We start from the raw sequence: 25,461 nt of genomic DNA on the forward strand, positions 1-25,461 counted from the left end.
AAAAAAAAAATGCTTCTATACTGCATTTTGAAATTTGAATGAAAAGTGATATAAGTTGAATTGATAAACATTCCTGAATTTCAGAATGTTCTAGTATTTGGTATGTCTCCCTTTTTATTTAATGATAGCAGCAGCTATGACTATAAAAGAAAAAAGAAAAAAAAATATCCAATGTTTCAAAGAGCATCTTGTATGCTAAAACTGCTGTTATTTTCCAGGTTAAAATTAATGCAAAGTTCTGTCATGAAACTCTAGATGGCACAGGCTGATAGTTCCTTAACTCAATCTACTTGCAATCACATCATTCTCTATAGGGCACAGCTGATTGATTCCTGTTGTATCAATAGCCAATGAGCTCACTGCTCAACCTTTAAATTTGGTCAGCATTTTTTGTAGCAGTTGCAGCGCTCTTTCAGAAACCCTCCACCTTCCCCAGCTCCACCTGTATAGATCTGCTACAGGTAATTCATGTATGCTACAGCATGTCTTTCTTGCTCAAAGCAATATATCATGTATGTATTGGCAACATCAAGTCCCCTACTTGCTCTGCAGCAGCAATAACCAGCAGCAGCAGCAGCAGCGTAGCAGATCTATTCCTCCAAGAGCAAACATATCAATGTTTTGAATATGTTTTTAGAACCTTTCTGGGCATTGAAAAGGGAAATGATCTAGCTGGAAATGCAGGCCTCACTGAGCCATCGGAATTAATCAAAAATATCTTAATTTGTGTTCCGAAGATGAATGAAGGTCTTACGGGTTTGGAACGACATGAGGGTGAGTGATAAATGACATAATTATCATTTTTGGGTGAACTAACCCTTTAAACATGCAAACAAATAAAAAAAATAAAATAAAATAAACTAATTTCTGTCATGACAACTCTCAGAGTGTTTGGGATGGTGATGGAAATGCACCAAAAAAAAAAAAAAAAGGGGAAAAAAAAGTCTTTATTCAACAATATCTAATGATGGGCAATTTCAAAACACTGCTTCATGTAGCTTCGAAGCTTTACAAATCTTTTGTTTCGAATCAGTGGTTCAGAGCACCAAAATCACATGATTTCAGTAAACGAGGCTTTGTTACTTCATAAGTGTTTTGAAATTTCAATAGTTCACGTGACTTTGGCAGTTTGATACGCGCTCTGATTCAAAACAAAAGATTCGTAAAGCTTCGAAGTTTCATGAACCAGTGTTTTGAAATTGCCCATCACTAGATATTGTTGAATAAAGTCACTAATTTTTTTTTTTTTTGGTGCACGAAAAGTATTTCGCTTTTTAATATTAAGGTTGAACCACTGTACATACATGAACTGTTTTGAATATGTTTTTAGTACCTTTCTGGGCATTGAAAAAGGAAATGATCTTGCTGGCAATGGAGGCCTCACTGAGCCATCAGAATTTATCAAAAATATCTTAATTTGTGTTCCGAAGATGAACGAAGGTCTTACGGGTTTGGAACGACATGAGGGTGAGTAATAAATGTCATAATTCTCATTTTTGTGTGAACGAACCCTTTAACTACTTTGTTTATTTCTAGTTCTTATGAACAAAAATCCCATTAATAACGACAACATTGTTATAACTATAACTTTTTCATAATAATCAATGCACTATTTTTATTATTCTTATAATAATGGCAGTATTCTTACCAAACATATGAAGTATTTGAATTGGTGTGAAGGGTCATTTCACAGTACAGGCATTAGAGTGAAAGCCTTCACTGTTCACACACATGCAACTTCCAGTGACTTTCACTGCAGCGTCCCATCTCTGTTCGTCCAAAGCACATGAGACAGCATTGGTCTGCCTTGCCCTCTGTAACTCTAAAAAACCCCAGCCCCCCTCACTGAGAACTGATCTGTTGACAGGATCAGTAAATGGACATGACTGTTTGGTTACTGATTAGATGAAATGTTATAACACTGAGTGATAAGACCTTACTTGGGAGCAAAGTGTCAGAGTCCTCTATCCATACTGAAGGACAGCACGGGTAAATATGATCTCTGTATCTCTTATTGTCTTTATTGAAAGTCTGACCGATTGTTGTTTATAACAATATCCTGTTTGAGAGCTGATTTATCAGTAATGATTATGCATTTTGTTCTATTACACTATACACATTGTATGACCAGGGCTATTTGTCACATTTTTCTTTTAAATCTGTGAACATTGTAAAATTTCTATAAATGGTTGTCACACGATCACAATGGCAGTTTGCCATTAAACAGCTGCCATTTTCAGCAAAAACAACTATGCAAATAACAATTATGAAACATAATAGTAAAAATATAAAAGGTATGCAAAATTTACATATTTTAATTTTAATTTAAATATAATTTGACAATATAGTTTTTGTCAACATTGAATAAAAATGTATAAAATGTATAAAAGAAAAGAAAAAAATGCATGCGATAACTTGCCCCAACCTGACATTTATGTCAACTATTCTTGTTTATATTAATATTCTTGATGCTATTACATCTTTCAGTGCACATCTACCTTCATTATATTGTTGATCTTTGCCTGAATGTATATCTGTGTAATTTAATGGAAATATATAATCTTTGCATATAAGTTTCGAGGATAAATCTGACCGTTTATTAGACTTTTGACTCAAAACCTTATAGTAATTTAGATTTGCAACCACTTGTGAATAAACACTTAATAAACACTTACTTTCTTTCGGTAGTAGCCTCAAACAATTCTTTTTTTTTATTTATTTTTTTTTTTTTAAAGTATTCCTCACATCACGTTTCATTGTCTTCAGCATCAAACCAACATCAACAAAGTCTGTCCTGCTGTCCATAATTCTTGAAAACTTTGATTTTTTCAAACACCCTTCCTCTTGCAGGAAATGTGGTGCAATTTCTGAATCCACTCTAAGCTTCACCCTCAGTGGTCTTTCCTCTCAGATGATGTTTTCTTACTCCTGTGAACAATGGATCCTGGAAAAAATGCTGTTTGCACTACAATAACAAGATGCTGGACATAATGATCCTGGTGATAACACGCTCTGCACTGTTCTGTCATCTTTCATTCATATCGTTTAATTCCAGGGCATCATGATCATGGAACAGAAGACAGCACGAGAGCCATGCTGCTCCAAATTAAAGGTAATTCTCGCTCATCTTCTTCTGCTTTGTAATTTCCTGATTACATTGACCCATTATGATCAAAGGCATGAAACGGCTCATTTAATCACATAATGTGCAACTTACTTTCTACTGACTTTCTCTGCATACTTTTAGCTCAATCTTCTGAGATTTTGCATAGTGACCCCAAAAAGAAATTTGGACACTTAAGTCACACACAGATGTGTAAATTTCATTGCAATAGATATAAAATATTCAACCAAGTGGAATTTATATAAAATAAAAATACAATAAGCACACTTTGAGCAAATCATTAAAAACAAAAAATTACAATAAATTATAAAATTGCATACAGTGAAAACTGCATTTATAAACTATAAAATTACATATATATTAAGCAATAAAATTGCTTACATATTGACAAGTATTTGGGCACTTTCTGGTTTCCAAACATTAGTGGACCATGTTCATACACTGTAAACTCTGATAAGTTCTACTAACTCAAAAAATTTGAGGCAACTGATTGCCTCTATTTTTGTAAGTTTACAAACTTCTGTTAAGACACCTGTGTGAACTTGACTGACTTGAACTGACTTCATACATCCACTGTTGTCTTTGGCTTGCTTAGTTGGACATTTTAATATTGTGCAATATTGTTGACTTGATTGCACTGACACTACTGGATGAGAAATGAACTGAGCTGGATGATGACATCACTGTTTTCTCCAGAGCTGCTTTATAGATGAATTAAACTCATTCCATAATTGATGAACTTTACACAGTTATTGAACCAAACTGAATAAACACTGAACTGATTTCAACTGAATAATCACTCATTTAGAGCTGCTTTACAGCAGAATTAAAATCTGTTATGATTCTTTGAATCATTATTTTCCTGTTTATCACTGTACAGCTGTTTTGAAATGATCTGATTTGTATAAAGCCCTATATAAATAAAGGAGACTTGACTTGATAAAAATCACATAACATAATTTGTTTACAACAAGCAAGTGAGGCTTCAGTGTGCAATTACTTTTTGTGGCCACTATATTGAATTCAGTTCATCGCCATCAAAAACAGTCACTGGACATCCAGAGACATCAAGTTTACCCCATAATATAAATTCTATAATTTACTCACCTTCATATAATTTTAAACCTGTTTGACTTTTTTTCTTCTGTGGAAAACAAAATAAGATATTTTGAAGAATGTTCCTGCACAATGAAAGTCAATGGGGTCCAAAAAAAAAAAAAAAAAAAAAATGGTAACACTTTATTTTACAGTGTCCTTGTTATACATTACATGTAGTTACTATAGTAACTATAAATTATGCAACAAACCCTAAACCATACCCTAATCTAACCCTATATGTAGTTAATTAATATTACTCAGTACTTCAATGTATAATTACACTGTAACAAGGACACCTTAAAATAAAGTGTAACCAAATAACCAGATATTATTATATTAGATTGTTAATTATTACTTTAGGGGCCGCTTAAATGACACCTTTCCTACTGAAAAAAAAAAGAAGAAAAAACAACAACAAAAAAACAACAACAAAAAAAAAAAAAACGAATACCTTTAATGGATTCTTGCCGTTCATTTACGTGTTTAGTCTATAGGTTTGAGTGTTTGAGTGTGTATGCGCAGAAACTTGGTCTTTTTTTTTTTTTTTTTTTTTTTAAAAGGTGATATTTGCCAAATTACTTGTCTGGTCCGCATAATACAGAAAAATTTGTTGTGTCCACGGATCAATGCGAACTGGAATAATTTTGATAACGTTTTATCTATACATAAGGAAAGGAAAGGGAAGGAGGCCTTCGCAGGGGATAATTTAGTTGAAATGTCAGGGCTGCGTTATCGTCATGTCTAGGCGCAGGTCCTTCATCTCATCTGGATACGGCCTGGATCTGGCAGGCTGCAGCAAACCTCGGGATAAACAGAGAGAGACTAATATTAGCGTAGACGCCATTCTTCTTATGATGTAGTGAGTACATCAGGTGTTATGGGAAGTGTTCCCGGTTCCAGCTGACCTAATCTATGCAGCCTAACAATTTACATGATTTGAATTATAGAAGTAGATAATGTGTTATGTGTATTCAAGTTTAAACAGATGTGTTTTTAGTCTAGATTTAAACTGACAGAGTGTGTCTGCTTCCCGAACAGCGATAGGAAGACTATTCCAAAGTTTAGGTGCTAAATAGGAAAAGGATCTGCCGCCTGCAGTTGATTTTGATATTCTAGGTATTATCAACTGGCCTGAATTCTGAGATCGCAATAGGCGTGAAGGACTATAATGCATTAAGAGCTCGCTCAGGTACTGAAGAGCTAAACCATTTAGTGCTTTGTAAGTAAGTAGCAAAATTTTAAAATCTATACGATGTTTAATAGGGAGCCAATGCAGTGTTGACAGAACCGGGCTAATATGGTCATACTTCCTGGTTCTAGCAAGAACTCTAGCTGCTGTGTTTTGAACCTGCTGTAGTTTGTTTAACAGGCGAGCGGAACAACCACCCAGTAGAGCGTTACAGTAATCTAGCCTTGAGGTCATGAACGCATGAACTAACTGTTCCGCATTTGTCATTGAGAGCATATGTCGTAGTTTAGATATGTTTTTAAGATGGAAGAACGTGGTTTTAGAGATGCTAGAGACATGGCTTTCAAATGAAAGATTGGTATCAAAGAGCACACCCAGGTTCCTAACTGACGACGAAGACTTAACAGAGCAGCCATTAAGTGTTCGACAGTATTCTAGGTTATTACGTGAAGAGGTTTTTGGTCCAAAAATTAGAATCTCTGTTTTTTCTGAATTTAGTAGTAAGAAATTACTGGTCATCCAATTATTTTATATCAGCTATGCATTCCGTTAATTTTGTGAATTGGTAAGTTTCTTCAGGGCGCAAAGAAATATAGAGCTGAGTATCATCAGCGTAACAGTGAAAACTAATGCCATGCTTCCTAATGATATCTCCCAAGGATAGCATGTACAGAGTGAAAAGCAACGGTCCTAGTACTGAGCCTTGCGGTACATATTGAACTTGTGATCAATATGACATCTCTTCGTTTACTACTACAAACTGATAACGTTCAGATAAGTAAGATTTGACCCATGTCAATGCAATTCCACTAATGCCAACATAATTTTCAAGTCTATTCAAAAGAATATTGTGGTCAATAGTGTCAAAAGCAGCACTGAGATCTAGTAACAATAATAGAGAGATACAACCACGATCTGATGATAAGAGCAAATCATTTGTATTGAATTCAGTTCAATCTAAAAGGTCAATGTTTGGGGCAGAGTCAGAGTTTTAGTGGTGGTTGATGATTAGTGTACTTCCTTTTGGTTAAACTAATCAATGGCATGGCTTCTGACCCAAACTACAGCATTAACTTTTTAATGGTTAACTCATGTAACATGAACATACAATGTGCAGAAAACAGTCATCAAAATATGGGTTAAACGCCTGTGTACTCTCCCTACGTAATGTGTCACAGCCATGTCAATATGTTATTGAATGCACATATATGACATGACCTACAGAATACATCTGTTCTAAAATTGTACTTTTTGTAGGTAATTATCAAAGTTATTATTTATTTTTAATGGGCAACCTGTGAGTGATTATCATTGGTTCTACAGAACTGTCTACAAAACATATCATGGCATCATTAGTTATGGTACAGCTAAACAGCTCAAACTAGGTCTTAGGTCAGGCTTTTTTGCTGGCTAGTTTTTGAGGGCACTTTTCAGCTGGTTAGCTGAAGATCTTTTTTGGCAAATTGGTGGCTTATTCATATGAATTTGCACAATTTATTCATTTTCCTTTTAAATGATGTGTTTGGCAAACCGGTACAATCTCATTCATATGTTTTTATTTATTTGTACAATCTGCATCACTGCCCACAGACAGGTTTAGGGGTGGAACGTCATGCTTATTTTTGTTTTCTAAAAAATTTATATTTTCCTTTTTCAGATGTTTTTGGCTGCCATGTGCTTTGTGTTCTTTGCCAAAGCTTTTCAGGGCAGCTACATGAAAAGCTCCATCACACAGATTGAGAGACGCTTTGACATTCCCAGCTCGCTGATTGGATTCATTGATGGAAGTTTTGAAATTGGTGAGAATTAAAATTACATATGTTGGGCCTTAATGTAGCAGAATACTATAAACAAATACCTACAAAACACACTCTCATGTTAATTCATAACTATTTTGGCAAACTGGTGGCTAATATGTATGAATTTGTATGAATTCATCTGAAAGTTTTTGTAGTTTTTGTAGTCCTCTTACTCCCCATAGGTTTAGGAGTGGGCATAGGAGTGGACCTTCATGCTTACGTTTTTCTAAAAATCTGTTTTTCTTGAAAATACTGTACTTAGGCCCCAAAAAGTATATGGACACTTAAGTGAGACTTAAAAATATATGAATGTCATTGTAGATGCCAGTTGGCTTGATATTTTAAGTAAACAATGGACTTTTAACCACCTGGTCTCATTTTTTTGTGAATGTCTGAATATGAATATCTAATACGATGAAATTCATATGTTTTTAAATGTGTCTTAAGTGTCCAAACACTTTATAGGGCCATTGTATTTTCAGGGGCCACGCTGTTTCATAAGTCTATTTTGTATTGTGAGTAAATTTGCAATATACACTGCCCGGCCAAAAAAAAAAAAAAAGTCGCTGTTTGGATTTTAATAGGCAAATACTTAAGAATCTATGAATGGATCATTATTACAGTGATTATTATGTTTCTAGCATGTTAGGCAACGGTTCTTTTAACCCTAAAAGATGGAGTGTGTAGCTTTTCATTTCTTAAACAACCATGTAGGAAGTGGCATGTATGTCATGGCCATATTCCAGGATGACAATGTCAAGATTCACCTGGGTTAAAATTGTGAAAGAATGGTTCAGAGAGCATGAAGAATCATTTTCACACATGAATTGGCACCTCTGAGTCCAGACCTTAATTTCATTGAAAGTCTTTGGGATGTGCTGGAGGAGACTTTACAGAGTGCTCACCTCTTGCATTGTCAATACAAGATCTTGACCAAAAATTGATGCACCTCTTGATTAAAATAACATCACAACATTTATTTCTATTGAGAGGTGCATCATGTTTTGATCAAGATCTTGTATTGACAATGCATGAGATGAGCATTCTGTAAAGTCTCCTCCAGCACATCCCAAAAACTTACACTGAGGTTAAGGTCAATGCCAATTCATGTGTGAAAATGATTCTTCATGCTCCCTCCCAACAATTCTTTCACAACTTGAGCCTGATGAATCTTGACATTGTCATCCTGGAATATGGCCATGATACATCTTAATACATGGTTGTTTAAGAAATGAAAAACTACACACTCTATCTTTTAGGGTTAAAAGAACCGTTGCCAAACATATGTAACATGCTAGAAAAATAACTGTAATAATGATCCATCCATAGACTCTTAAGTATTTGCCTATTAGAATCCAAACAGCGACTTTTTTTTTGGTCGGGCAATGTATTTCTCTCTTGGGAAATATAAAGTGAGCAGTGATTTTAATAGGATACCTATTGTTGTTCTTTTCAGGTAATCTGCTTGTAATAGCATTTGTGAGTTACTTTGGTGCTAAACTTCATAGACCACGGCTGATAGGAGCTGGGTGTTTACTCATGGCCATGGGATCCTTCATAACTGCGGCACCACATTTCTTTCAAGGACTGTAAGTTTACTTGCATAAACATATCTTAACATTTGACAATGCAGATCAACTACTCTGTAACCCATTTCGGTTACCGCATTTGTGTCAGCAAGTTCACAGTTCAAATATAACAAATAATAATAGGACAAATATGTGTCAAACGTGTGTTCGTTTTCCACAGGTACAAATACGAGACAACACTTTCACATTTGTCTGCCTCCAATGGGACAGAAAGTACCCTACCATGTTTAACTAATGGGAGTCTTGCACAAGATCATGAAATTCCCACAGTGGAAAGTCAAGCAGGTAAGTTGTTCGACCTTGACCATGAGACAGACCTGAGATAAGATATTAAACCACAGGCATACTGCAATTAACAAAAAACAAACAAAAAAACAAACAAACAAAAAAAAAAACAATCACAATAATAAGCTGATGGGCCTTCACAATGCCTCTCCAATTAAGTTTCTTCTTCCAAAAATCCTATAAAAATCTACTAATTTATATTCAGTTAAATTATAAAAATCACATTAAATTTTATTTAAATAACAGAAAAATGAGCCAGACATATACAGTTTTACTGGCATCCACATTCATATAAAAGAACGGTTATTTTGAGAAGGTACCAGACATAAGTTGGAAAAGTGGAGCTGTAAAATCAGTTGTCATGTTTGGCTTGTAATAGGATTGTATTACCCACAATCCCCTGCAACACTGACCTGTCACTCTAGATTGCTTATCTAGCTTTGTATTTCTGAACTTTGGGAGGCCTAATATGTTGGAATTGATCCTTTTTTATGTAATTGATATGTTTGAAATCTCCAAAAGTAGACTTTGATCTTTCATTGAGATGCTTCGAGGTGCGTTAACAGAGTCATGTGTGTAGTTGTTCATTTGTGTTGTTTTTGTCCCTTTAGAGTGTGAGAAAGCAGCCAGTTCCTCCCTGTGGCTCTTTGTCTTCCTCGGGAACATGCTTCGTGGCGTGGGAGAGACACCCGTCATGCCTCTTGGGTTGTCTTACCTGGATGACTTTTCAAGGCAGGAAAACACTGCTTTTTACCTGGGTATGATTGATTACCTGTTTTATGTATTTTATTACCAATTCTGGCATTAATTTAAGCCTTTTAATGTCCTGCTAGTTACGCTGCAGCCCCATAAGATTTCACTCAATTACACGAACAAAAACTTTGAAGGCAATTGTTCCTTATTTTAATAGCGTACTGTAATTTATGGTTATTTCCATTTACAGGCTACAGTATCCCTTGTGGCAGGAGGGAGGCAGAATATGAGGCAGACATACAGAATGTCACATATTATTATTGGCTGTTTCAACACTAAGAAGTACAGCACTTTTAGAGTTTCATGCCTCTGCCTAATGTGAGCATAAGTGGATGGTTTAACTTAAAGTAAATGTAAATGTGTAAAAGCTAAAATTTTATTGTAAATTCCTTGCAAGCAATCACAGGAGCAAGTCTGTGACCCATACACATCACTAGACTCTTGGTTTCACACTTTGAAATGCTTTTCCAGGCTTTAATGCAGCCATTTTCAACGGTTGCTTATTTTGGGGAGTTTTTGCCTTTACTCTCCTCTTCAGCTGGTGAAATGCATGTTAAATAAGATTTAAATCTGGAGATTGACTTGGAATGTCCAGTTTGGAATGTCCTGAAAAAGATAGTTATCAAAAAAAAAAAAAAAAGAAAAAAAAAAAAAAGAAAAATTGTGGAAAATTCAGAAGTGTACAAAAGAATCTTGCCTACCAGTGTTCAAGAAAACACCACCAGACTCACTGGGAAGTGCTTCATATATCAACTAGTACTGCCACCTCAATCAAGGAGATTATCATGGTAAAATGAAATTTTGGGACCCAAAATTTTGGGTCTTAGATTGGCCAAGTCTCCAGATTTAAATCCTATTGAACAAGCATTTCACCAGCTGAAGAGGAGACTAAAGGCAGAAACTCCCCAAGATAAGCAACCGTTGAAAATGGTCGTATTAAAGGTCTGGAAAAGCATTTCAAAGTGTGAAACCAAGAGTCTGGTGATGTCTATGGGTCACAGATTCACTCTTGTGATTGCTTGCAAGGGATTTACAATTAAATATTAGCTTTTACAGTTTTACATTTGCTTTAAGTTAAACCGTCCCAATACTTATAAGCTCACATTAGGCAGAGGGATGAAACTCTAAAAGTGCTGTACTTCTTAGTACAGCTAGTTGAGCCTCATATTAATCTTCTAATCATATTTATAGATGTCTTGACACCACAGCTAAAAGAGCAATTTTTTCTTTACTGTCCCAATACTTATGGAGAGCACTGTATATGCGTATATGTTTGTTTATTTGTTTTCAATTTGTTTATTTTTTTTTATAAAAATACTGAGTGAGTACACTAAGTTTTGTTAATAGACACACACTTGTTACTGTTATAAATTAAACAATTACTCTACAAAAATGCTACAACACAATCATGCTGAGCTAAAGCTTTATTAAGTATAAAACTGTATATTAAAAGCTAACATAAACAGTAGTATTTACAAATAACAGCGTATCTAAAAAGTACTGTAGTCAAGTCAAGTCACCTTTATTTATATAGCGCTTTTTACAATGTAGATTGTGTCAAAGCAGCTTTACATTGATAACTGGTACATTGTTTGACTGCACAGCAGCTCTTAAAGAATAGTGTCAATGCAGGCAGATCAAAAGCACTGTTGAATATCAAAATGTCAAGTCAAGTGTCCCCAACTAAGCAAGCCAGAGGCGACAGCGGCAAGGAACCCAAACTCCATCAGGTGACATCAGGTGGCAGACAAGTGGCAAATTGGTGTTAAAATGGAGAAAAAAACCTTGGGAGAAACCAGGCTTAGTCGGGGTGCCAGTTCTCCTCTGGCCAACAGTGCTTTGTTACAATTCAGGTTGCTATCATAAGTCCAATAGGATCGCAACATTAAAAGTATTTATTTCAGTTCCATCCAATTGAGGATCGTATTCATCACGCCGGTATGGACGGTTGTTGAGGAACTGTGTCGTGGCTGTCGTGTCGATGAGGCCTTCACAGGGGATGATCTAGTTGACTCAATCTCTGCTGATACTTCAGGGCTGCGTTGTGGTCGTGTCAAGGTGCAGGTCCTTGGTCTCACCTGGATACGGCCCGGATCCGGTTGACTACGGTGAACCTCGGGATAAACAGAAAGACTAATATTAGCGTAGATGCCATTCTTCTTCTGATGTAACGAGTACATCAGGTGTTATAGGAAGTGTTCCCGGTTCCGGCTGACCTAATTTATGCAGCCTAATAATCCTTTAACGGATTTGGAAATATAAATTGGTAATGTGTTATGTGTATGCCAGGTTAAAGAGATGCGTTTTTAGTCTAGATTTAAACTGACAGAGTGTGTCTGCTTCCCGAACAATGCTAGGAAGATTGTTCCAGAGTTTAGGTGCCAAATAGGAGAAGGATCTACCACCTGCAGTTGATTTTGATATTCTAGGTATTATCAGCTGGCCTGAATTCTGAGATCGCAATAGACGTGAAGGACTATAATGAATTAGGAGCTCGCTCAGGTACTGGGGAGCTAAACCATTTAGTGCTTTGTAAGTAATTAGCAAGATTTTAAAATCTATACGATGTTTAACAGGAAGCCAATGCAGTGTTGACAGAACTGGGCTAATATGGTCATACTTCCTGGTTCTAGTAAGAACTCTAGCTGCTGCATTTTGTACGAGCTGTAGTTTATTTATCAGGCGAGCAGAACAACCACCCAGTAGAGCGTTACAGTAATCTAGCCTTGAGGTCATGAACGCATGAACTAACTGTTCTGCATTTTTCATTGAGAGCATATGTCGTAGTTTAGATATATTTTTAAGATGGAAGAATGCGGTTTTACAGATGCTAGTAACATGGCCTTCAAATGAAAGATTGGTATCAAAGAGCACACCTAGGTTCCTAACTGACGACGAAGACTTAACAGAGCAGCCATCAAGTGTTAGACAATATTCTAGGTTATTACGTGAAGAAGTTTTTGGTCCAAAAATTAGAATCTCTGTTTTTTCTGAATTTAGTAGTAGGAAATTACTGGTCATCCAATTTTTTATATCAGCTATGCACTCCGTTAATTTTGTGAATTGGTAAGTTTCGTCAGGGCGCGAAGAAATATAGAGCTGAGTATCATCAGCGTAACAGTGAAAACTAACGCCATGCTTCCTAATGATATCTCCCAAGGGTAGCATGTACAGAGTGAACAGTAACGGTCCTAGTACTGAGCCTTGTGGTACTCCATATTGAACTTGTGATCGATATGACATGTCTTCGTTTACTACTACAAACTGATAACGGTCAGATAAGTATGATTTGAACCATGACAATGCAATTCCACTAATGCCAACATAATTTTCGAGTCTATTTAAAAGAATATTGTGATCAATAGTGTCAAATGCTGCACTAAGATCCAGTAACACTAATAGAGAGATACAACCACGATCTGATGATAAGAGCAAATCATTAGTAACTCTAATGAGAGCAGTCTCAGTACTATGGTACGGTCTAAATCCTGACTGGAAATCCTCACAGATACCATTTCTTTCTAAAAAGGAACATAGCTGTGATGATACTGCCTTTTCTAGTATTTTTGACAGAAAAGTGAGATTTGAGATCGGCCTGTAATTGACTAATTCTCTAGGATCAAGTTGTGGTTTTTTAATAAGAGGTTTAATAATAGCCAGCTTAAAAGTTTTTGGTACGTATCCTAATGATAAAGATGAATTGACGATATTGAGAAGAGGGTCTATGACCTCTGGAAGCATTTCTTTCAATAGCTTAGTCGGTATAGGGTCTAACATACATGTTGTTGATTTTGATGATTTAACAAGTTTAGACAATTCTTCCTCTCCTAAAGCAGTAAATGAATTGAATTTTTCCTCAGGGACACTACAATGCACTATCTGACACGATACTGTAGTAGACGGTTGCATGGTTATTATTTTTTCTCTAATATTATCAATCTTGCAAGTAAAGAAGTTCATAAAGTCATTACTGCTGTGCTCTTTGGAAACATCAGAAGTTGAAGCTTTATTTCTTGTTAATTTAGCCACTGTATCAAATAAATACCTAGGGTTGTGTTTATTTTCTTCTAAGAGTTTTGAAAAATAGGCAGATCTAGCAGATTTTAAGGCCTTTCTGTACTCAATCATTCTCTCTCTCCACGAAATACGAAATACTTCTAGTTTTGATTTCTTCCAGCTGCGCTCCATTTTTCTGGCTGCTAACTTTAGGGCCCGAGTGTGGTCATTGTACCATGGCATTGGATTAATTTCCTTAATCTTTTTTAAACGCAAAGGAGCAACTGAGTCTAATGTGCTGGAAAAGACAGAGGCAATAGTTTCTGTTGCAACATCGAGGTCTTCTAAGCTGTCTGGTATGCTAAGGCGATGAAAATGATCAGGAAGATTATTTATAAAGCAATCTTTAGTGGTAGAAGTGATGGTTCTACCATATTTATGGCATGGAGGCAGTTTAGCCGCCTTGACTAAATGTAGTATACACGAGACTAGATAATGATCTGAGATGTCGTCACTCTGCTGCAGAATTTCAACAGCATCAATATCGATTCCATGTGACAACTGTATAAGACAACTACAAAAAAAAAACATACCATTCTAAAATATCCTGTAAGAGCTGTGCTTGCACAGGTTCTGCTCAATCCTCTTCAATATTCTCTGGGTCTGATTCGGGTTCAAATTGATAAGGCAATATTGACGCCATTGTTTACAATACACCGGAGCACATGCAACTACCCGTAATGGTAAGGGGCGTGACGTTTCCAGACAACATGCACTAGGTGGTTAGCGAATCACAATACACTGGTCCAGCTAACCACTCTGAGCCTATTGCATATTTCTGAGGGAGGGGCTTCATAGAACCAGGAACTCAACAGAGTGTTTTTAGGAGAACGGTAACAGGGTGTAGAATAACAGTGCACCCCACAAACACAATCAAGCCTTCAAAAATAGCTGATCAACCACCCCTTTAAGAGAGTAAACTTTGGGGGTGGTTGCAGGAGGGAGTGAAATATGACAGTTTCTTGACATGTTTGTGATAAACATCACTCTCCTGCTTTTCTCGGATTACAGTTTTTCTCGATTGCTTAAACATATTTCTTGAAATTATGCCTCTTTTTCTCGAAACTCTAAACACAAATCCATTCTGTAACTTCTCAATTCCCCAATTCCCCAAACTTCCTATTTTGAGGTCAAAATGAAGCTTTCCATACAAAACCATTCAATCTTGCTGAAAAACCAAACGTTGCCCTGAGACATGACACGCAAACCCTCAAAAACACACATAAACTACAACATAGTCTTACACACTGGTGAGATAAATTCAAAACAATACTACAAAATCCAGAAATAAGTTATGTTGCTTGTGGTTCCCCCACTCAAAAAACTTTTCACTTGATGAACACAACAAATGTATACATTTGCACATTTTTTTATTTCTTAATGTACTGTACAGTACAATACACCCAACAACAACAACAACATAATTCTGCCCTGGCAACAAGTCTTTGGTCTGGGACAGGCCAGAGAATCTCATCAACATCACAGGCTATGGCCCTAGCCAGGCAGCGGGGGTAAAATTGCATGCCTGATCCAACCCTGGCACGCATCAACTTAAATGTCTAGGCAGGCTTCTTCCATTTCATTGTCTGTGTGTCCTACAAGAAAAGAAGTACAGATTACTGTAATTGTAACACATCCTTTTTACAAAATGGAAGCATACAGAAACTCTATCTGTATGTGAGGCAATTTGATGCATTTCTTTTCATTACAGTAGAATAGTGCAACAGCTACAGTACATGCATGTGTTACAGAGAACAGCACTCAAAAGTTAGAGTAGAGAGCAGTCTGAAGTACACCTACCTATTTTCCTCCCTGAAGGCTCTTAAGATTGAGGCGACGGTGAAACGACTCAAGTTTGGCTGCACTCGTTGCCCAGCCTTCCTCATAGTCATACCATGGACAAGGACATGGTCAATTAGAGTGGCACGAATTTCATCTGAGACTCCTTGTCTCCTTGCCCCTCATCCATGTCCTCGTCCTCGTCCTCTTCCTTCACCTTCCTCCACTTTTTACTGTTTTTTGTTCTCCTTATCCTCTCCATATCCTTGACCTCTTCTATGTTATCTCTCTGGATCCATTGTTCCAAAACTGAAGGAACTGAATCAGGCCCTTTTATCTATCTATTGAAGGCTCTGATTGGTTTGTGATCAATTTTGACTTTTAATGTTTCCATCTGGGTAATTGTGTGTTAATTGAGCTCAAGCTATGCTGACTTGGGTGAACAATATTGAATGCTAGTTCTTTCTAAATGACAACATGGTGTAGGCAATGAGAAATAAAAGGATTTGTGTGTAGAGTTTTGCAGTAACAGTTCAACAAATCTGACTCGTGTCAAAACAGGGGAATAGTGTTTATAGTTTAGGCATAAATGACATTATGGTTTTGAAATTTTAGTTCAAAAGCCTGGTTATAGTGTTTAAGCAATCTAGAAAACTGTAAGAAAATGTCAGTGTGAATCAGTGTTCTTTTTTACTGACTGATGTTGTGCTTTCTTTAGCTCTCATACAGACTGTGGGGATAATTGGGCCCATGTTTGGATTCATGTTAGGATCTTTCTGTGCCAAGCTCTATGTGGACATCGGAGCAGTGAACTTAGGTAAGACTGCTGTGTCAAACTAAACAATCAGAACCTGTTCAACCAATGAAGATTGGAACTGATAATGGCTCTTTGCCCCACACTGATCTTACATAAGATTATACCTAGGCCAAGATGGTGATGTAAGAACTTTTCATGGTTAGATGAATATGGAAAGAAAATACATAAAACATACATAAACAGTCTATATATTAAATTATTTTTTTGTGAATAAAAATATCAAAATAAATGTATTTAAATAAATATTTTTATAAACAATATAGCCAATATTATAAATTGATAAAAATTGTTTTACCTTAATAAAAGCATTCAAACTAAACAATCTGCAAACAAAATTGTACATATAATATAATATAATATAATATAATATAATAATTTCTATTACCCCATTGGCAATTTTTACTTTGTATAGTCAAGATATATTCTATATTTTACACAGTGTTGGTTTAAGTAAATCAAGTTATTAAGTAAATGTACTGTACCTCGCTTTAAGCGTATTTTATTCAGGAAAACCAAAATTAGAAATTGGCACTGCAAAAAATAAAATCGACCAATACTGACATGATGTTAATATTTTGCGCATTTCTAGAAAAAAAATTACCAGCAACCTTTCTTAAAGGGATTTGATACATACAAATTAGCATTTGTACCTTAAGATTTACTGTGTCATAGTTACTTGTTGCATGCAAATAATGTGAAAAGTAGATGTTTGTCCTGTAGTCTAATCGATTGGCCAGGTCACTTCTGCTAATTCAGTTCAGAAGGTTAACTTTGAAAAGCACTCTGTTTGCCCAAGAGAATTCCAGATCATAACCCTGCATGCAGTAATACACATTAATACCTGAAGTCAGTGTGCTTATATGTGATGTTAATGAATGACATGACTTTATGATATGCATATATGTGACAAATTTGCAATGTGGTATGAGTAAACTTCAACTAGTCTTCTATATAATAACTGACTGGCTGACCCAGTAAGTTACCCTCTGACATAAAGGGTCTTTGGTCATACTGTTCGGTCATACTGTTTGTTAGGATTTCAAACTATAAACTGCCTGGTTTATGAACGAAATGTCAATGTCTGTTTTAAGATACCATCAGCATCAACCACAAAGACACGCGTTGGGTTGGCGCCTGGTGGCTGGGCTTTTTGATAACTGGTGGAGTGATGACACTGGCTGGAATTCCCTTTTGGTTCCTTCCCAAGTCTCTTCCTAAGCAGGGTGAGACTGAAACAGAGAAAAAATCGAATGTTCTAGAGGGCGAACAGGACCGCTTCATTGACAACAACAGTACTCCTCCCAACAAACCAGCTCCAGTTACCATGGTGGCTCTGGCTAAAGGTGTGCATTTCATTATATTTTAAATACAAACCCGATTCCAAAAAAGTTGGGACACTGTACAAATTGTGAATAAAAAAGGAATGCAATAATTTACAAATCTCATAAACTTATATTTTATTCACAATAGAATATAGATAACATATCAAATGTTGAAAGTGAGACATTTTGAAATGTCATGCCAAATATTGGCTCATTTTGGATTTCATGAGAGCTACACATTCCAAAAAAGTTGGGACAGGTAGCAATAAGAATATGTACGTTGATTGGTCAAACACATGTCAAACACCGGCACCCGGCATTTTTTAAAAGTCGTGTGAAAATACTTACTTCACGAACATGAAAAACAGCGATAACGGCATTTATCCATTGTCTGCAGAGTTGTGTTCTTTTCTCTGCCTCGATGAGATGTAATACTGAAAGTTGTCATAGGAGATTTCTTCTCTTAGCCCCAATTTTTGCTCCTTCAGTCACGTAAATTAGGAGTTTACATTCCATCTCTGATCATGGCATCCTCCATCCACCGGTTCTTAGCATTTGTAAATGCCACGCTTAAAGACGCCACTGTCGGCCACTTCAGAGTTCCTTTACCATATGTCTTAAGAGTATTGCAATAATATTGTATAGTGAGTTTAGTATCGTGATATGTATCGAATCATGACATAAGTGTATTGTCACACCCCTATATATATATATATATATATTAATATGTTTATTCATAGGTATTGGTTGAGACATTGGGCATACATGACCCTTGTGTAAAGCTGCTTCTTGATATGTTTTAGATTTTCTGCCATCACTGAAGAAACTCTTCAGCAACAAGATTTACCTGCTCATCATGTGCGCTGGTTTCATTCAAGTCAATGGTTTCATAGGAATGATCACATTCAAACCAAAGTTCATGGAGCAAGCTTATGGCCAATCAGCATCAAGGGCCATATTTTTGATCGGTGGGTTTACATTTATTGTACGTTGACTTTGTTTTAGCCTGTTTAAAATTAATTTCCATATAAATACACATAATGAGGCCAATTGTGTCCCTCTTATTTATATGTAAAAAACTCTTTGACAAAAACTAGCTGACACATCACACATCAACAAAAAATAAAATAAAACAAAACAAAATAAAATAATAAAATAAATTGTACATAGTAGTTGTAAAGTGGGACTTACAATTGAAAGGTGAAAATTACACATTCCTTCAAAATGAAACTTAAAACTTTAACATTATATATAATGTTTTGAGTTAAATTAAATTAAACATAATATAACATTATACATATATATATTTATGTTATATTATGTTTACAATTGAAAGTCCCACTTTACAACTACTATGTACAATTTATTTTATTATTTTATTTTTAATTAAACTTAATATAATTGTAATATATATATATATATATATATATATATTACAATTAAGTTTAATTTAATTTAACTTAAAACATATGTTAAAAACAAAACTGTGTTATGGGTTTGAGGACTCAATTGAAATGCATGTATAACAATCTTTTTTATTAATAAATAAATAATTAAATAATCATGAATTTAATCATCTTTTGTCTTTCCAGGCATTTTAAATCTACCAGCTGTGGCGTTGGGAATCGTTGCTGGAGGGTTTATAATGAAGAAGTTCAAACTGAATGTTCTTGGAGCAGCCAAGATCTGCATAGGTGCCTCTGTTCTGGCTTTCACTTTGCTGCTTATTCAGTATTTCCTGCAGTGTGACAACTCACAAGTGGCTGGACTTACAGTGTCATATCAAGGGTAAACACTCCAGAAATAGTACAGTTCATTGTATTGGTTATCATCATTTTTGGTGGCAGCTTTGTGTGGTCAATGGAATTAATGAATGGCATCTTTTAACCTTCATGTCCCATTAGGTCTCAGAGGCCCCAATTTTTTGTGTATGAAAAAAGAAAACATTAGTACAAGAAGTGTTTTGTTAAGCATTTTTGAGACATTTAAATGGCCTTTGTGGTCTTTGAACAATAATTCTGTTTTTTTTTTTTTTTTTCTTTGAAAACAAAGAAACACAATAATTTTTAACTCCATTAAGTGTTACTAAATTGAATTTTAAGTGGTTTAATTATTCTGTGTATTTCTAACAGGGCTCCAGAAGTGTCCTACCAGAAGAATACACTCATCTCTCAGTGTAACACTGGTTGCTCCTGCTCTCTCAAGCACTGGGATCCGATATGCGCCAGCAATGGCATGACCTATGCCTCCCCCTGCCTCGCTGGCTGCCAAACCTCCACTGGGGTTGGCAGGGAGATGGTAAGCTATTTCCACTTTCCCAGATAGCTACATGCCTGTTGCTGAATCTGTTTTGGCCACAGACTTCTCTACTTTTGCGTATGTGTGTGATTGTGATACAATTAAAAATTTTTTTTACAACATCTGTACATCAACGTGAAACTGCTTGAAATTATCATGTAGTACATATCCTTGTGAAATAGATTTTAGCCAACAAGATTTGATTGAATCATAGATGATGGACAAGGGTAATTATAGTCAACTAAAACTAAAACCAAAAAAAAAAAAAATGCTGTGAAATCCTAAAAATGCATTTCTTTTAGACCATAGGGTCCAAGACCACTTGTGAAACTGCTTCTATTTTGCAACTTTAATAAAAATTGTAATCTTTTGGTATTAAGTATGTCCCCCATTTGGCAGCCGCACTCGTATGGACTAATTTAGTAAACCTGATGATCCATGTTATGCCAGCATGTTTTGAGAATGTTCCAAAGAGCATGTTGTGTGCCTCAGTGGAAGAATCTGACCTTTTGTACAAAAGAATGAACATGGTTTGCTTACATTTGATTAGTGTCCCAGAATTAGTGTTAAATATTTTTGTTTAAACTAAATTTCTTCATTGTAGAAATTTTCAAAATCCTAAAAATAATGATGATAATAATAATAATAATAATAATAATAATAATAATAATAATAATAATAAATTGGCTGGTATTGCAATCGCTAACATAGTCTCACTCTTTTCAAAGGTATTCCACAACTGCACCTGTATTGGAGAGTCGTCTCTCCCCTATGCAAATATGTCAGCAGTGCTGGGCCAGTGTCCTCGAAAGAATGACTGTGACTACATGTTTAAGTTCTACATGGGGGTGTCAGTCATTGGTGCTTTTATTTCGGCTTGTGGGGCCACACCAGGTTACATTATTCTGCTCAGGTATCTAATCTAGAGAATCTTTGTTTAACAATTTTAGGACCTTTCTGAATGAGAAAAAATGTTTATTTTTTGGTTTAAAAATGAATAATATTTCTCAGAACCATAACACCAGAACTGAAGTCTTTGGCCCTTGGTATGTATATGTTGGTTGTGCGGACACTGGGTAAGAGGATTTCTTTTGTACTCATTCTTAATGCAAAATTATAAAACAGCATAAAAAAGTATCTTCAGCTGATCTGAGAAAATGTTCTAGGTGGCATTCCCCCTCCAGTTTATTTCGGAGCCTTGATTGACAGGACTTGTCTGAAATGGGGCACAAAACAATGTGGAGGGAGAGGAGCGTGTCGTATCTACGAAACAGGTGCCTTCAGGTTAGTACTGTAAACTTACACTGGCACTTTTAGAAATTGAATAGATAAAAATTAAACCAATTCTTCCTTAAAGGGGAAATTTCTGCACCACTGTCACCTTGAAACAGAATTGTAAATATAATAATTCTTGCTATTACGCTTCCAAAACACTTCCTTCATCATTGGTCAGACAAAAAGATTACTTCACCCAAAACTCACAGCAATTGGCAAAAACAGTTTCAGACTAGCTAGATGTTTGTTTTTTTTGTTTTTGTTTTTTTAACCGTCCCTGCTTTTGCACTTTTGGGGAAATTAGCCTACCAATATTTTTTTTGTAGTCATCATAGTACTGGAAAAGGTGAAAGCATTATAACACTGAAAAAATTATATGACCTTAAATTTCATTTGACGAAAAGCTTTCATGAAAGCATGAAATACTTGCAGCACAGCAGGAACATCCTTCTGAAAACATGGCAACTTGCCATGAATGTGAACCCTTTGTTTGTAGCTAGTGGGCAATTACAGTACAATTATTGAATAGCTTTCCCCCAGTTTCACAGACAAGGCTTAAGATAGTCCTAGAATAAAATGCATGTTTGAGCTGTCTTTTATTCAGCTTTTAGTCCCACCAAGCTCCAATTCTCCTGTGTCTCCGCCTCCTTTTCCAAAATCAGCCAGTCCATCCGCTGATTCCCTTCTGCTCCTCGGCTACTCCTTTGTTTGCTTCACTACGCTGTGTGGATGCACCTCAGATCTTCCAGTCACTAGCTCCGCCTTGTCAAGAGGATTCCCCTGGCTACGCCTCAAGCCGCTGAGCCCTTCACTCCACCTCAGCTCGGCGACCAGTCGGCTCCACCTTGGCTTCTCCCTCCCTCGGCTTCACCTTGGACCATTGCCCTCACGGCTCCACTGGGCTTCCTCGTCCCTTCGGCTCCATCTTGGTCAGACAAGCCATGGCCTTCTGGGCCGTCTGCTGCACCTCGTCCATCCACTCTGCCTCAGTCATATGGCACCCTGGCTCCACCTTGGGAGCTCATCGCTGCAGCTCTGCCTCTGTCTCCTGAACCTTTGGTGTCGTTTGGTCTCACCAGCTCTTTGGCTCCACCTCTATCATCTTAAGCTCCATCCGTCGTGCCTTCTTCTTTATAAGCCCACTCCCTTTGATGAAAATCAAACCCACACATGGATAGTCTCAGGATGCTTCATTGGTGGTATTACACAGGACTTGTTGTAGCGTTCACCTTTTCTTCTCCAGACAATCGATTTTCCAGATGTCCCAAACAGTCTGAAGGGGGCTTCATCAGAGAAAATATCTTTGCACCAGTCTTCTGCTGTTCAATCCTTGTACATCCTGTAGAATTTTAGTCTGTCCTTCATGTTTTTCTTGGATAGAAGTGGCTTCTTTGCTGCCTTTCTTGACCCCAGGCCGTTGTCCAAACGTCTTGGCCTCACTGTGCATACAGATGCACTCGAAACCACCTGCCACAAATATTGAGCAAGCTCTGCACTGGTGGTGACACGATTCTGTAGCTGAGTCTTCAGAAGGAGTCCTGCCACTACACTTTCCCATGTGCTGATGATATGATTAGTGTATGAAGTGAAATGTTAGCTTGTCATTTTTTGCCAGGGCCGAAAACAGCAAAAATTTTTTTTTTTTGATAAAGTTATTTTTCTTCTTGTTTCTTTTTGTAATTATTCCATACTTTTGACAGATAGTGTACAAAAATTGAATTTTATAACTACAGATTCTGGTCTCTTTTTTGCCCTACAGAAATTCTTTCTTGGGTCTTGTTTATGGCCTGTATGCTGCATCCTACCTGTTTTGGGGAGTCCTGTACAATAGACTGTCTCATCTTGAAAAGAAGCTCAAATTAAAGGACCAGTTAAAAGCTCAAGAACAGGATGGCAGTGGTGTTTCTAATAGCAATGGGAATGTGCCTTCAGCTATTGTAAAATGCAATGAAAATCCAGACCAGGAGACCACTATCTGAAGTTAGGCTTCCAGTAATTTTGCAAAGTCAAATGTGTGTATTGCACCAAAGTAACAGAGTGTTAGTAAAGTTATAACTTCTACTTGTACATTTATTGATAAGAGTATTATATGCTGTTTGTAAACTCATCGACAGGTCTTTTTTTTACATTAGGTTCAACTCAATCTTCATTTTCAGTTATTTCCTGGCTCCTGTATTTTTTACGCATTTATAGAACGGCATTCAAGCAGTATCCAATCCAACAACTACAGTATAAGCTAGAAAGTAATATATTATAGTCAAAGAAAACATGGTATGGATAATGTGGTTCCTCAGACTAGAACATTGTTACATAGAATCATTGTTACAGTGGCAGGTCATTGTGAGCTCACTGTTTCTTAGGAGTTTCTTGTCATGACATTATGATATATATTGGGGTCACATATATCATCATACTTTGTCATTTATATATATATATATATATTGCAATGTTTTGTAAAATTTCTGAATGGAATCAAATTTTATGTATGCAGCTGTAAATAATGGACAGTATGTCATGTACATGGAACATTGGATCCTTTTGCAACATTGCTTATGAAATTAAAATTCTTTCTTTGTAAGTCCTTTACATATAGAATAAAAGAATTTGTCTGTGTCCCTGCTCTCAACCCTGATATGCTGTGACATTCGTCACAGCATGCTGTGACATTTTCAAAATAATGGTCTGGTCTTAATGATATGGAAGCTTGTTTCTGCCACTGAATAAAAAAATTAAAAAGGTAGTTGCGACTTTTTTATCGCAATTGAGAGTTTACAGAATTGTATAAACTCGCAATTCTGACTTTTTTCTCAGAATTGTGTGATATAATGTCGCAATTGTGAGTTATAAAGTCACAATTGCGTGTTATAACTACAATACGTGTACTTACAGTGTACTTACCAAAAATTTGCGAGATATAAACTCTCCATTCTGAGATTTTATAATTTGCAAATGCGAGTTTATATCACACAATTCTGAGAAGAAGTCAAAATTGCGGGATATAAACTCACAATTGCGAGAAAAAGTCAATTATCTTTTACATTATTTTATTCAGTGGCGGAAACAAGCTTCCATATTATGACATGATATTGAAGGGAGTGACATTTTCTGTTTCAAACACAGTTAACAAAATTTATTGTCCATATTTCATTATGATTACAGTTTATATTAGTCTCATTAAGCCAACTTAGTTCAGATCTGTTGGGGAAAATCATAATAATTTTTTTTTTCCAGAAAAAAAAAAGAAAAAAAAGATCTTATTCATTGCAGAAAGCACAATATTGACCATAAAAGAGAGTTATGCATTTTGCATTGATCTTCAACCTTTGTAACATTCAACCCCAAAACATAACAAGGTTAGCACAAAACATATTTTAAAAGAGAAAGAGGTCACTAATAGTAAAATACAATATACAATTAGAATTCCCATTGTTATGGTGTTAGGGTTAATTATGCAAAACTGCAACATTAAACAGTTTAGGAATAGTTTAATAGTTTGACAATTGAAAAACCCATATTTGTTGCCCTGAAAGTTTCTAAATTATATGAAATGACAACAGAAAATGTATCATAACATTAGCATAACTGGCACCAAATTTAGTTTTCTAATCAATCTCAGATCTTCTGGAGTCAATCATATAAATCTAGCATATATTTGCTCTGAAATATTTTTCAGAAATAATCCTTCCACAATCTACAGTAAATAATCATTCCAAAATAGAAAAAGGTTTTGACGTTTGGAGACAAACAATGTTATAAAACCTAAAAAATTCCTATTCCTCCTTATTTATGTTCAGGAATGCCATTGTTAAATCTTAATCCTCAGTTATGAGGGCAAAGCTGCTTGGATGACTGGGCCGTCTGCAGGCACATGCTGCTCAAGGTTATTATAGTTAACTAAAACTAAAACAAATTTAAATTATTAATAAAAAACTATAATAGTATCTCAATGATGCAAAAATAATGCAGCTAAATATATTAATAGAATATTTCCCTGTCTTCAGCTCATAACTGCAGCAGTGCCACGGTCTGACCACACTCAATGGGGTATAGCCTACCTGCTGGTTTAAACCATTCTTT

General features: G+C 36.0%; 1 protein-coding gene across 1 annotated transcript; it reads left to right on the top strand.

Annotated features, from left to right (window-relative positions):
• Positions 1-1,877: 1,877 nt before the first annotated feature.
• slco1d1 (solute carrier organic anion transporter family, member 1D1) lies at positions 1,878-23,997 on the top strand. The gene is made up of 15 exons (XM_051890894.1): positions 1,878-1,989; positions 3,056-3,112; positions 7,069-7,210; positions 8,667-8,799; positions 8,960-9,084; positions 9,696-9,842; positions 16,391-16,489; positions 17,581-17,832; positions 18,615-18,779; positions 19,404-19,599; positions 19,944-20,109; positions 20,838-21,022; positions 21,121-21,185; positions 21,276-21,393; positions 23,144-23,997. The coding sequence occupies exons 2-15, from the start codon at positions 3,062-3,064 to the stop codon at positions 23,361-23,363; spliced, it is 2,064 nt and encodes a 687-aa protein (XP_051746854.1). The 5' UTR covers positions 1,878-1,989; positions 3,056-3,061; the 3' UTR covers positions 23,364-23,997.
• Positions 23,998-25,461: the final 1,464 nt, after the last annotated feature.

Source organism: Ctenopharyngodon idella, chromosome 4, assembly GCF_019924925.1.
Source record: "Ctenopharyngodon idella isolate HZGC_01 chromosome 4, HZGC01, whole genome shotgun sequence".
Classification (NCBI taxonomy): Eukaryota; Metazoa; Chordata; class Actinopteri; order Cypriniformes; family Xenocyprididae; genus Ctenopharyngodon; species Ctenopharyngodon idella.

Bases quoted from the DNA above. Each gene is read 5' to 3' on its own strand.
- slco1d1 (XM_051890894.1), top strand. From the start codon at position 3,062: ATGATCATGGAACAGAAGACAGCACGAGAGCCATGCTGCTCCAAATTA. The intron at 17,833-18,614 runs GTGTGCATTTCA...GATATGTTTTAG, and splicing joins CATGGTGGCTCTGGCTAAAG to ATTTTCTGCCATCACTGAAG. The intron at 19,600-19,943 runs GTAAACACTCCA...TATTTCTAACAG, and splicing joins CTTACAGTGTCATATCAAGG to GGCTCCAGAAGTGTCCTACC.